At 36.7% G+C, this 13,916-nt stretch overlaps 1 protein-coding gene across 1 annotated transcript in view; it reads right to left on the reverse strand.

Moving 5' to 3' along the window:
- HDX (highly divergent homeobox) overlaps positions 1-13,916 on the reverse strand; it is a 219,696-nt gene that overhangs the window by 26,185 nt on the left and 179,595 nt on the right. The window contains exon 6 of the mRNA XM_035028806.1: positions 1,549-1,756. Coding sequence (XP_034884697.1) covers positions 1,549-1,756 — 208 coding nt within the window. The remainder of the gene's footprint in view (positions 1-1,548; positions 1,757-13,916) is intronic.

Raw genomic sequence — 13,916 nt, forward strand, 5'->3', positions numbered from 1 at the left:
GGGTTGATTACAAGCTCAAATAAATATTTTGAAGTGATGAAAATATTCTAAAGCTGTACTTTAGTGATGGTGATAATCCACAACTCTATAAAATTTACTAAAAATTATTGAATTCTACATTGACAGATGAATTTTATGATATGTAAATTAAACTCAATACAAGTGTTCATTGAAAAAGTACATGTCATTATTTTAATTCTCATTGCTCTCATGAGCAATGTTATAAAGATGATCCAGTCTATTTCCCTTAGTTTACAGATGTGGAACTAAAGCCCCATGAATTAAATGTTTTGCCTGAAGTCAAATAATCATCTAGTGGAAGATCTAGGACTTTCACCCAGGTTGCCTATTACCCTGGTGTTAATCATATTATACCATACCCTCTTTTATTACAAAACATTTATAATGTTCTAACCTAAATTGATTAGAATTTCAATAAAATAAAAAACAATCATACTTAATTATAATTATGGATTGTTACAATGACCAACATTTCTAAATGTGAGATATCATTATTGTGGTAGATAAGTGTTGTGATGACTCAGTGAGACTCTTTAGGGGTAGGCATTAAAAATAAAAAAGATAAGACAATGGGTGTTGGTGAGGATATAGACGAAATGGAATTTCTTGTCCACCATTGGTCAGAATGCAAATCGGTACAGCCATTTTGGAAAACAGTATGGGGGTTCCTCAAAAACTTAAAGATAGAACTTCTTTGTAATCTGGTAATCCCTCTTCTGGATATATAAACAAAAGAAATAAAATTAGTACCTCAAAGAGATATTTGTGCTCCCACATTTCTTGCAGCATTACATAGAATAGCCAAAATATGGAAGCAACCTAAGTATCTGTTGACAGATAAATGGATAAAGAAATTGAGAAATATATATATATATCTCCTATATATAGGAATATATATGTAAAGAAATATATGTAAATATATAAAAACCTATATACATATATATAGAAATTTATTCAGTCTTAAATAAGGAGATCCTGCCATTTGCAATGACATGGATGAACCTGGAAGACATTATGTTAGATGAAATTAGCCAAGCACAGAACTAAAAATACTGCATGATCTCACTTACATGTGGACTCTTAAAAAGTCAAATAGAAGCAGAGAACAGAATGATAGTTACCATGGTGGGGAGGTCAGGAAAATGGGGGAATTTAGTCAAAGGATACAAATTTGCAATTACATAGGATGGATAAGTCTAGAGATCTAATGTCCAGCATGATTATTACAGTTAAGAATTCTATATAGCGTACTAGCAATTTGCTAAGAGAGTAGATTTCAGGTGCTCTCATCATATACATAAATGGTAACTGTGAGGAGATGGATATGTTAGTTAGTTTTACTGTAGTAATCATTTCATTATGTGTGTGTATATATATAAAAATACAATCAAAATAAATCAATTTCTTTTCAAATGTTTAAACAAATGTTTTGAAGACTTTAGATTTGAAATGCAATTAGCTGAAAAGCAAGTTAAAATCCATCAAATTTACAAAAGCTAGTATTAGAAAGTGCAGCATATGAAATACCTTGAGAGCTTCCTTCAGACAAACAGATGGATACTTCATCATTTCTTTCATTATCTTCTCCTACTTCAGGACCAGCTTCTTCTCTTGATGTGAGTGCAGACAAAGAACCAGACTCAGGCTGCTCAGAAAAATCAGCAGGGCCTCCTCTTGGAGGCGGAACTTCAATCCCCATTAAACGATATTTCCTTCTTCGATTCCCAATCCAAGTCTTATAAGAGAAATACAAAAAGAATTTTTGTAAACATAGAACTTTTAGCATTTCTGGCCATTAAAATAATAAATGGATGCTGCATAAAATATGATTAAAAATAAATAAGTACCTAAAATAATAAATTTTAATTATTAGTTAATATGCAAAAATTAAGATAATTATGCTTTTACTTTTAAATATATTATTAGCCGAAAGATGACATTTGTCTAAATATTCAGACTTTAAAGCAACATGTAGTCCATCACAGAACACTTTTTTTAGACTCCTTTTTCTTTTTTGAAATTGCTCATTTTATTAATTTGATATAGTATAATGTGTCAAAATATCCAATACAATGTTGAATAAAGGACTAATAAAAATTTATAAGCAGACGTTTATGCTTATGAAGCAAACATAATTCAAACAGGACAACCTTGAGAGGAAATGAAACAAAATATATTTAAATTTTTGGTAAATAATAATTAAATAACAATGTTAATTTTTTAAAAAGCATTTCTCTTAAATGATTATGTCTTTTTTAATTAGTTAAAAATACATAAATTTTTGTTTTTGGTTTTGTTTTTGTTTTTCTGTAGAAATAACCCACCAAATCTTTCAAACAAAACACAAATTGATTCTTTTCCTAAAGGGACCAGACATGTAACTAGAGATCTTATCCCATATCCAATCTTGCTTCCATGGTGAAAATGTAGCTTCTATTAACTTTCACTCTTTAATGGTTACTTGGGTATTTCAAGTATTCTAAAATTTCATTTCATTTGATTCAGAACCAATTTTTAAAATGTTTTATATTAAAATAGTTTTAGAGGCATAGAAGTTTCAAAGGTAGATCTCCTTCACTCAGTTTTCTCCGATTTATGTTTTGCATAATTATATCGCAATAATTAAAACAAGAAATTGATATTGCACAGTATGTATGTACACTTCTATGTTCCTTTATCACATGATTCTTCTTCCTCTTTTATCTACCATTCCCAACCCCTGGCAACCATTAATCTGTTTTCCACTTCTATAATTGTGTCATTTCAAAAATGTTATATAAATGAAGTCATAAAGCATGTGACTTTTTTGAAGTTGGCTTTTTTTACTCAGTATAATTTTCTGAAGATTTTTCAAGTGGCATGTATCAATTGTCCATTCCTTTTTATTGTTAAGTTGTATTCCATGATATTTATGTACTTTTTTCCCATTTATTTGCAGTGTTTGTCTAATCATTCATTCATCAAAGGGCACTTAGGTTGTTTTAATGTTGGAGGCCTTAAAGCTTCTATGAACAGTCAGTCATGAACAGGTCTTTGTGCAGATATAAGTTTTCATTTCTCTAGAATAAAGGTTCAAGAATCCAAATGCTTGGATGTATGGTAATTATACATTTAGTTTTATAAAAAACTGTCAAATTGTTTCCAGAAAAATTGTCCATTTTACATTTTTACCAGCAATGTATGAAAAATCCAGTTTCCTGGCATTCTTGCCAGCATCTGGTATTCTCAATAATGAAAAAATTGGCTGTTCTCATTCATGCATGCAGTGATAGATCATTGAGTTCTTAATTTGATTTCCCAAAGGCTAGTTGTTGAAAATCTTTTCATGTGCTTATTTGCCATCCATATACTCTCTTCAGTGAAATGTTTCTTCATGCATTTTGCTCATTTTCTAATTGACTTTTTAAAAATGTTGAGTTTTAAGAATTCTTTATATATTCTAGATATGAGTTATTGTCAGATATGTGGTTTTTAAATATTTTCTCCCAGTCTGTAGCTTTTATTTTCCTCATCTGCATCTTTTGCAAAAAAAAAAAAAAAAAAGGTTTTAATTTTTATGAAGTCTAAGCTATTGTTTCTTTTTTTTTTTATGGATTGTGCTTTTAGTGTCATTTCTAAAAATACTTCACCAAGCCCTAGGTCCTGAAGATTATCGCCTATCTTTTCTTCTAAACTTTTTTATAGTTTTTATTTTTTACATTTAAATCTATGATCCATTTTGAATTCATTTTTTTATAAGGTGTGAGATTTAGATCAAAGTTCATTTCTGTTCTCTATGGATATCAAAGAGTTCCAGAACCATTTTTTGAAAAGACTTTCTCCATTGAATTGCTTTTGCATCTTTGTCAAAAATCAACTAAGCTGTCCATGCTTGTGCAGGGTTATTTCTGGGTTCTTTAATATTTCACTGATCTCTAGATGTATCTTCCTGTAAATTCCACATAGTCTTGATTACAGTAGCTACATAATAAGTCTTGAAATTAGATAGGTGGATTTCTTCCACTTCATTCTTTTTTTTTTCCTAGAATTATTTTAACTATACTAGCATATTTCCTTTCCATATAAATCTTAGCATTTTCTGGTCTACATCAACTAAAAATTTTATTGAGACTTTTATAAGAATTATGTTAAACCTTCATATTAATCTTGGAGGAATTTACATTTTTACTATGTTGAGTCTGCCAATCCATGAACACAAATGTCTTCCCATTTATTTAAAACTTCTTTGATTTATTTCATCAATGTTTTATAATTTTCAGCATAAAAGCCCTATACATGTTTTGTTAGTTTTGTTAGATTTACAGCAATTGATTTTTTCAGTGATTGAAAATAATATTATATATTTAATTTCAGTTTCAATATGTTAATTTTTACTGTATAAACACACAAGTGGTTTTTGTATGTTGATCTTGTATCGAGAGACCTTGTTAGATTCACTTATTGGTTATGAGACTATTTTTGTAGTTTCCTTAGGATTGCCAACACAGGCAATTGTATGTTACTTTTATTTCCTTTTCTTGTTTCATTGCATTAGCTAGAACTTCCAGTACAAATTGAATAAAGGTGGTCAAAGTGGACATCTTGTTTTGTTCTTGACCTCAGGGGGAAAGCATTCTATATTTCACCATTAGTTGATGCTAACTGTAGGTTTGGGCACTTGTAGATTTCTTTTTTGGGGTCAATTTTTAAGGATGATTTCAATTTCTTTAATAGTTATTCAAATCATCTATTTCATATCTGGTGATTTGTGATATTTTGCACTTTTTCAGGAATTGATCCATCTCATCTAAATTGTCAAATTTGTCCACACAGAGTTGTTTGAAATAGTCTCTTTTATCCTTTTTCTGTCTGTAAATTCTGTAGAAATATCCCCTCACTCATTCCTAATATTACTAATTTCTGTGTCTTCTTTCTTTTTTCTTTGTCATTCTTGCTAGATGTTTGTCAATTTCACTGATCTTTTCAATGTACTCACTTATTATTTTATTGATTTTCCAATTTGTATTTATTTTTACCTCCTGACCACCTTTACTCATTTCTCCCATCTTCCAATTCCCCCTCGCCACTGCATCTGGCAAACACCAATCTGTTCTCTTTATCTATTAATTTTAAAAAGCCACACACAGGGGCATCTGGGTGGCTCAGATGGTTAAGCATCTGCCTTTGGCTCAGGTCATGATCCCAGGGTCCTGGGATGGAGTCCCGCATTGGGCTCCTTGCTCAGCAGGGAGTCTGCTTCTCCCTCTCCCTCTGCCTCTCCCCCTGCTTGTTCTCTCTCTGTCTCTCTTGCAAATGAATAAATAAAATCTTTAAAACACACACACACACACACACACATACACACACAACAGAAAAGGTTTTGATCAGAGTTCCAAGATGGCAGTGTAGTAGGGGGACCCTGAATTTGCCTCAACCTTGGAATACAACTAGATCAACCTCCAACTATTTTGAACAATCAGGAAGAAGACCGGAGGAGTATGGAAACATTATGCACAGTTGGAGTGAGAGAATTTGGCAGAAGCGGGGTTCAGAGCTCTGAATTGGGGGATTAGGAAACTGCATGGCTGGGAAGGGGAGGAAGCTGGGTTCACAGAGCAAAGTCAGGAAGAGGGAGAAAGTTGGAAAGAGTACAGTGGTTTATGAACACACAATAAGCCATGGCAAGTGGATCCCTGAGGTATTCAGGGAGAGATTGATCCCCTTCCTAGAGGGCATTTGGAGGAGCATATTTGTCCTTTCCAAAGACAAAGGGACAGCAGGGGAGCCTTGAGAGGAGCTCAACAGCAGGGTCAGAGAGGAGCACAGAGGGGAGAAAACCTCTTAACTTTTCAGTGTGAACCCCAATAGGCTTAAACCTCTGTGCGTGTGCCAAAGAACTGCTGTTCTGGGACTGACTGAGCAGAGCACAGAGACTGGAGCAGAACATGGATAACCTGCCTGCCATTTTTGCTGTATGCCACAACAGATTCAAGCTTCTGCAGTGACTTTTCTGGGACAAAGGGGAGTAGGGGATGGAGTCAAGTGCAAATGGCTGATAAACTGGCTCCAGCTTTCTGCTGAGTGTTACAATAAACTCTAGCCTCTGCACACACACTGGGTGATAGCTTTTCAGGGACAGGATGGTTCTGGGCATGCCCTGAGCCTCCCCTCCCAGGGACAAGAGTAGGCACACACATCAACAGGCCCTTTAAAACTTTAAGATTTGAATCCCAGCCACTGGCCATAGATAAAATACAGGAGATGTGTGGCTTTGGGTGTACCAATGACTCAGACACAGACAGGTTAGGGCAGGGAACTGAGGAGGTCCTGGGTCACAGGAGATTGCTTGCTTTTCTAAGAGGGCCTCCTGAGCAGCAGCTGCCAGGAACTCTGTTCCCCAGGGACAAGAGGATGAGGTGAGGCCACAGTCTACCTCCTATACAACCCTTCCCTCCTCCTGCCCACCAGCACAAACTCCAGAGAGAAACACAGTACCCCTAGTGAAGGCCACAGTCTCCTACACTAAACCCTGGTCCCCTGACCTGGCAGGAGCATTTTTAGGAGGGCAAGTCAGATTGTGAGCCAGAACAGCAGGCCTCTCCCTCAGAAGACCAACAAAAACCCCCGAATCTACCAAGTCTACTGATTAAAGGAAGCTCCAAAACCTCAGCTTCCAGCTTAACTTCACAAACAAATCAAAACATAACTACTTAAAGGACCAAACACTCCCCACTACAAGCAAGTAGGAACTCTGTAGAGGGAGGACCAGTAGGAAAGAACAGCCAAAACACAACAGAAGAGTGTATACAGCATATACTGGAATCACTTCCTGAAGATATCGTTGTTGTTCTTGATATTATTATTGTGCTTCTGCTGGTTTTTTTTTTCTTTTTGTTTTCTTTCTTTCTTTCCCTCTTTTTCTGACAAAATGACTAGAAGGAGAAATTCAAAAGAAAGGAAACAACCAGATTTAGTTCTCCCTGCCACAGATTTAATCAATATGGATAAGTAAGATGCTAGAACTAGAATTCAGAACAACCGTTATAAAGATACAAGCTGGGCTTGAAAAAAGCATAAAAGATGCTAAAGAATCTCTTACTGCAGATATAAAAGAACTAAAATCTTATCAGGCTGAAAGTAAAAATGCTTTCACTGAGATGCAGTAAAAATGGAGGCTTTAACTGCTAGGGTAAATGAGGCAGAAGAAAGAGTCAGTAAAATAGAAGAGAAAATGATGGACAGTAAGGAAACTGAGGAAAAGAGAGAAAAATAACTACTGGATCCAAGAGGGGAGGCTTTGAGACATTAGTGACACCATAAAGGGCAATAACATTACAATAATTGGGGTCCCAGAAGATGAGGAAAGAGTGAGAGGGGGCAAAAGGTTTATCTGAACAAATTATAGCTGACGACTTCCCTAACCTCGGGAAGGAAACAAGCATTCAATTCCAGGAGGCACAGAGAACCCCCCTCAAAATCAATAAAAATAGGTCAATACCCCACATATAATAGTGAAGCTTGCAAATTTCAGAGATAAAGAGAAAATCTTGAAAGCAGCTCCAGACAAGAGGTCCTTAATCTACAAAGGTAGAAACATAAGGCTGGAAGCAGACGTGTCCCCAGAGACCTAGCAGGGCAAAAAGGACTGGCATGATATATTCAACATGCTAAATGAGAAAAATATGCGTCCAAAAATACTTTACCAGCAAAGGTGTCATTCAGAATGGAAAGACAGATAAAGAGCTTCCAGAGAAAACAGAAAATAAAAGAATTTGTGATCACTAAACCAACTCTGGGAGAAATATTAAAACAATCCTTTGAGTGAAGAGAGAGCCCAAAAGTAACAAAGACCAAAAAGGAGCAGAGACAATCTACAGAAACAGGTATCTTACAGTTACTACAATGGCACCAAATTCATATCTTTCAATAATTACTCTGAATGTAAACAGACTAAAGGATCTAATCAAAAGATACAGGATATCAGATTGGATAAGATAAGAAAACCCATTGATATGCTGTCTACAAGAGACTCATTTTAGATACAAGGACACCTCCAGATTGTTTGTGAGGGGGTGGGAAACAATTTATCATGCTAAAGGACATAAAAAGGTAGGACAAAAGATGGTGGAGGAGTAGGGGACCATATTTCAACTGGTCCCCTGAATTTATCTGGATATCTACCAAACTATTCTGAACACCCACGAAATCAGCCTGAGATATAAGAATATATACCTGGATATCTACAAACAGAATATATCCGATGGCCTAAAGGTATGAAGCAAGGAGCGGTGGTTCTGCATGCAGATATTGGAAGATAAACAGAAGGGGGAGGGAAATGCCAAAAGCTGGTGCTGGGAAGGTGATATAACACCAGAGCACAAAAGAGTTCTGTACTGGGCACCAGGCACAGACTCACAGACTGGTAGTGGCAGGGAAAAGACTTTAGTGCAGCCCCCAAACAGGATCTAGGGGTGGCTCGTGGTTTTAGAAGCACAAAGGGCAGAGACATGCCTGGCCCTGGGTTCCACCACTGGGAGTATTGCTATGGGTACACAACTGGGGAGGCTGTGGTTTTTAGCAGTGCAGACAGAAATGGAGACAGTATGGCCTGGAGAGCTCAGTGAAGAGCAGACTGCAATTTCTCCATTCTGAGACAGAGGTTTGGATGCAGTCATTTCTGCTCTGACTCTTGGAAGAGATGCGGAAAGCCACCATGGAAAGCCACCAGAAAACAAAAGCCCCCCCCCCCAAAAAAAATGGTTTTCACTGAGCCCACCCCCCTACAGGGGGCAGAGTTGCCTGAGTAAAGCATGGCAGGCCCCTGCCCCAGAAGACAGGCTGGAAGAACAAGAGGCCAACAACACTAAGGTCCCTATAAAACAGGTGCATTTTGCTTGGGTCATGATTAATACTTTGGACTCTGTACATTCCCTAAACCACACCCCAACAGAATGACTAATAGGAGGAACACCCAACAAAGAATCAGAGACTGTGGCCTCTGCCATAGACCTAATGGATATGGATATAAGCAAGATGTCAGAAATAGACTTCAGAGTAACAATATGAAGTCGATATCTAGGCTTGAGAAAAATACTACCAACAATATAGAATCTCTAAAGGCAGAAATGAGATCTAATCAGGCCAAACTTAAAAATGCTATGAATGAAATGCAGTCTCAACTGGATACTCTGACTGCCAGGGTAAATGAGGCAGAAAAACGAATTAGGGAGCTAGAAGATAAGATGATAGAAAAGAAAGAAACTAAGGAGGCCTAGGAAAAACAGATTAAAGACCAAGAGATCAGACTGAGAAATTAATGATGCCATGAAATGTTCCAATGTCAGAATTATTGGGATCCCTGAGGGGGTGGAGAGAGAGAGAAGTCTAGAAGGTATATTTGAGCAAATCATAGCTGAGAACTTCCCTAATGTGGGGAAGGAAACAAACATTCATGTCCAAGAGGCAGAGAGGACCCCTCTCAAGATCAATGAGAACAGACCAAATGCCACAACATATAATAGTAAAATTCACAAATCTTAGATCCAAGGAAACAATCCTGAAAGTGGCTGAGGGAAGAGATTTCTTATGTACAGAGGGAGGAACATCAGAATAACTTCAGACCTGTTGACAGAGACCTGGCAGGCCAGAAGGGGATGGCAAAACATATTCAGGGCACTAAATGAGAAGAACATGAAGCCAAGGATACTATATCCAGCAAGGCTGTCATTCAGAATGGATGGAAAGACAGGGAGCTTCCAAGAGCAGCAGAAACTGAAGAATATGTGACCATCAAGCTGGTCCTGCAAGAAATATTAAGGGGGAGGGGGTCTATAAAAGAAGAAAGACCCCAAGAGTGATATAGAACAGAAATTTACAGAGACAATCTATAGAAACAAGGACTTCACAGGCAACATGATGCAATCAGAAATAAAAAAATAAAAGGCATTCAAAGTGACAAAGAAGAAGTTAAACTCTCACTTTTCACAAATAACATGATAGTTTATGTGGAAAACCCAAAGGCTCCACCCCAAAATTCCTAGAACTCATACCGGAATTTAGCAATGTGCAGGATATAAAATCAATGCACAGAAATCAGTTGCATTTCTATACACTAACAATGAGACAGAAGAAAGAGAAATTAAGGAATCCATCCCATTTACAACTGCACCAAAAACCATAAAATACCTAGGAATAAACCTAACCAAAGAGGTAAAGGATTTCTACTCTAGAAACTACAGAACACTTATGAAAGAAATTGAGGAAGTCACCCAGAAATGGAAAAACATTCCATACTCATGGATTGGAAGAATAAATATTGTTAAAATGTCTATGCTACCCAGAGCAACCTACACATTCAAATCAATCCTTATCATAATACCATCAACATCTTTCACAGAGCTGGAACAAACAATCCTAAAATTTCTATGGAACCAAAAAATACCCCCAAATAGTCAGAGGAATGTTGAAAAAGAAAATCAAAGCTGGTGGCATCACAATGCCAGACTTAAAGCTATATTACAGAGTTATAATGATCAAGACAGTATGGTTCTGGCAAAAAAAAAAAAAAAAGACACATAGATCAATGATACAGAATAAAGAACCTAGAAATGGACCCTCACCTCTAGGGTGAACTAATTTTTGACACAGCAGGACAGAATATCTAATGGAAAAAGGACAGTAGCTTCAACAAATGGTGTTGGGAAAATTGTACATCCACATGTAGAAGAATGAAACTTGACCATTCACTTACACCATAAATAAAAATAAACTCAAAATAGATGAAAGACCTAATTGTGAGACAGGTATCCACCAAAATCCTAGAGAAGAACACAGGCAGCAACCTCTTTGATCTCAACTGCAGCAACTTCTTGCAAAACACATCTCTAAAGGCTGGAAATAAAAGCAAAAATGAACTATGGGCACTTCATCTAGATTAAAACTTTTCCACAGCAAAGGAAATAGTAAAAAAAAAAAACCAAACAAACAAAAAACTAAAAGGCAACCTACGAAATGGGAGAAAATACTTGCAAATGACATATCAGATAAAGGGCTAGTATCTAAGATCTATAAGGATCTTATCAAACTCAACACCTAAAAAGCAAAGAACCCAGTCAAGAAATGGGAAGAAGACAAGAAAAGAAATTTCTCCAAAGAAGACATGCAAATGGGCAGCAGACACATGAAACAATGCTCCACATCACTCAGCATCAGGGAAATACAATCAAGACCACAATGAGATACCACCTCACACCAGTCAGAATGGCTAAAATTAACAAGTCAGGAAACAACAGATGTTGGCAAGGATATGGGGAAAGGGGAATACTCTTACACTGCTGGTGGGAATGCAAGCTGGCACAATTACTCTGGAAAACAGTCTGGAGGGTCCTCAAGATGTAAAAAATAGAGCTACCCTATGACCCAGCAATTGCACTGCTAGATATTTACCCCAAAGATACAAATGTGCTTATCCCAAGGGGCACCTGCACTTCAATGTTCATACCAGCAATGCCCACAATAGCCAAACTGTGGAAAGAGCCAAGATGTCCATCGACAGAAGAATGGATAATGAAGATGTGGTATATAAATACAATGGTATATTACTCAGCCATCAGAAAGATGAATAGTTACCATTTACATCACCATGGATGGAACTGGAGGGTATTATGCTGAGTGAAATAAATCAATCAGAGAAAGACAATTATCATATGGTTTCACTCATATGTGGAATATAAGAAACAGTGCAGAGGATTATCGGGGAAGGGAGGGAAAATGGAATGAGAAGAAATCAGAGAGGGAGAAAAACCATGAGAGACTCTTAACTATAGGAAATAAACTGAGGGTTGCTGGAGGAGAGGGTGGGGGGGATGTGGTAATTGGCTGATGGGCACTAAGGAGGGCATGTGATATGATGAGAACTGGGTGTTATATGCAACTGATGAATTACTGAACTGTACATCTGAAACTAATGATGTATTATATATTGGCTAATTGAATTTAAATAAAAAATGTCAAAGTGCTAAAAGGAAAAAATCTGCAGTCAAGATTATTTTATCCAGTGAGGCTGTCGTTCAGAATAGGAGAGATAGTTTTCCAGACAAACAAAAGTTAAAAAATTTCATGGCCATTAAAAAAAAAAATGTTATAGGAGACTGTTTGAGTGGAAAGGAAAGACATTACTCAAGAGTACAACCATTAGAAAGTACAAAAACAGTAAAAATAAGTTTATCAGTAAAAATCAGTAAAGGGACTAAAAAATAAAAGGATGTAAAGTATGTCACCATAAACCTAATATAGGGGAGAGTAGAAAATAATGGGTTCAAAATAAGTGACCATCAACTAAATATGAACTGCTATATAGAAAAGTTTACATTCAAACCAAATGGTAACCACACATAAAAAACAAGTAAAAGATATGCAAAAAATAAAGGGAAAGGAATCCAAGTGTATCAATAAAGAAAGGCAACTTTTTGTGAGAAAAGAAAGCAAGGGAAGAAAGGAAAAGATAAAGCAATAAAGTAATGACAAAACAAGTATGGATTCAAAGTTAAGCAGCCATCAATTTACTATAGACTGCTATATGCAGAAGATGTTATATACAAATTGAATGGTAACCACAAATCAAAACCCCGTAATGGATCATAACAAATTCAGAGAGAGGAAACCAAGTATATCATTAAAGTAAGCCAACTAGGGGAACCTGGGTGGCTTAGTTGATTAAGCACCTGACTCTTTTTTTTTTTTTTAAGATTTTACTTATTTATTTGACAGAGAGAGACACAGCGAGAGAGGGAACACCAGCAAGGGGAGTGGGAGAGGGAGAAGCAGGCTTCCCGCTGAGCAGGAAGCCCAATGTGGGGCTTGATCGCAGGACCCTGGGATCATGACCTGAGCCGAAGGCAGACGCTCAACGACTGAGCCACCCAGGCACCCCAGCACCTGACTCTTGATTTCAGCTCAGGTCATGAACTCAGGGTCGTGGGATTGAGTCCCATGTTGGGCTCCATGCTCAGCAGGGAGTCTGTGTGAGATTCTTCCTCTCCACCTCCCTTTGCCCCCCCCCATTTTGCTCTCTCTTTCTCTCTCAAATAAATAAATCTCTATTTTTTTGTCTTTTTTTAAATTTTTTATTTAAATTCAAATTAACTAACGTATAGTGTATTATTACTTTTAAGGGTAGAATTTAGTGATGCATCAGTTGCATATAACACCCAGTGCTCATTACATCAAGTACTTTCCTTAAGGCCCATCACCCAATTACCACATCCCCCACCCACCTCCCCTCCAGCATCACTCAGCTTGTTTTCTATAGTTAAGAGTCTCTCATGGTTTGCCTCCCTCTGTTTTTATCTTATTTTCCTTCACTTCCCCTATGTTCATCTGTTTTATTTCTTAAATTCCACATATGAGTGAAATTATATACTATTTGTCTTTCTCTGACTGACTTATTTCACTTAGCATAATACCCTCTAGTTCCATCCACATCAATGTAAATGGTAAGTATTCAACCTTTCTGATGGCTGAGTAATATCCCATTCTGTGTGTGTGTATGTGTGTGTGTATATATAATATATATATATTATATATTATATATTATATATATATATATTACATCTTCTTTATCCATTCATCTGTTTGAGGAAATCTGGGCTCTTTCAATACTTTGGCTATAGTGGACATTGCTCCTATAATCATTGGGGTGCGTGTGCTCCTTTGAATCACTATTTTTGTATCCTTTGAATAAATGCCTAGTAGTGTAATTCCTGGGTCATAGGTACTTCTATTTTTCCTTTTTGTGGGCCCTCCATACTATTTTCCAAAGCGGCGGCACCAGTTTCCCCTTTCTCTGCATCCTCCCCAACATCTGTTGTTTCCTGTGTTGTTAATTTTAGCCATTCTGACTGGTGTGAGGTGGTATC

Source organism: Mirounga leonina, unplaced genomic scaffold (genome assembly GCF_011800145.1).
Source record: "Mirounga leonina isolate KUSES-001 unplaced genomic scaffold, KU_Mleo_1.0 Mir_204, whole genome shotgun sequence".
NCBI lineage: Eukaryota > Metazoa > Chordata > Mammalia > Carnivora > Phocidae > Mirounga > Mirounga leonina.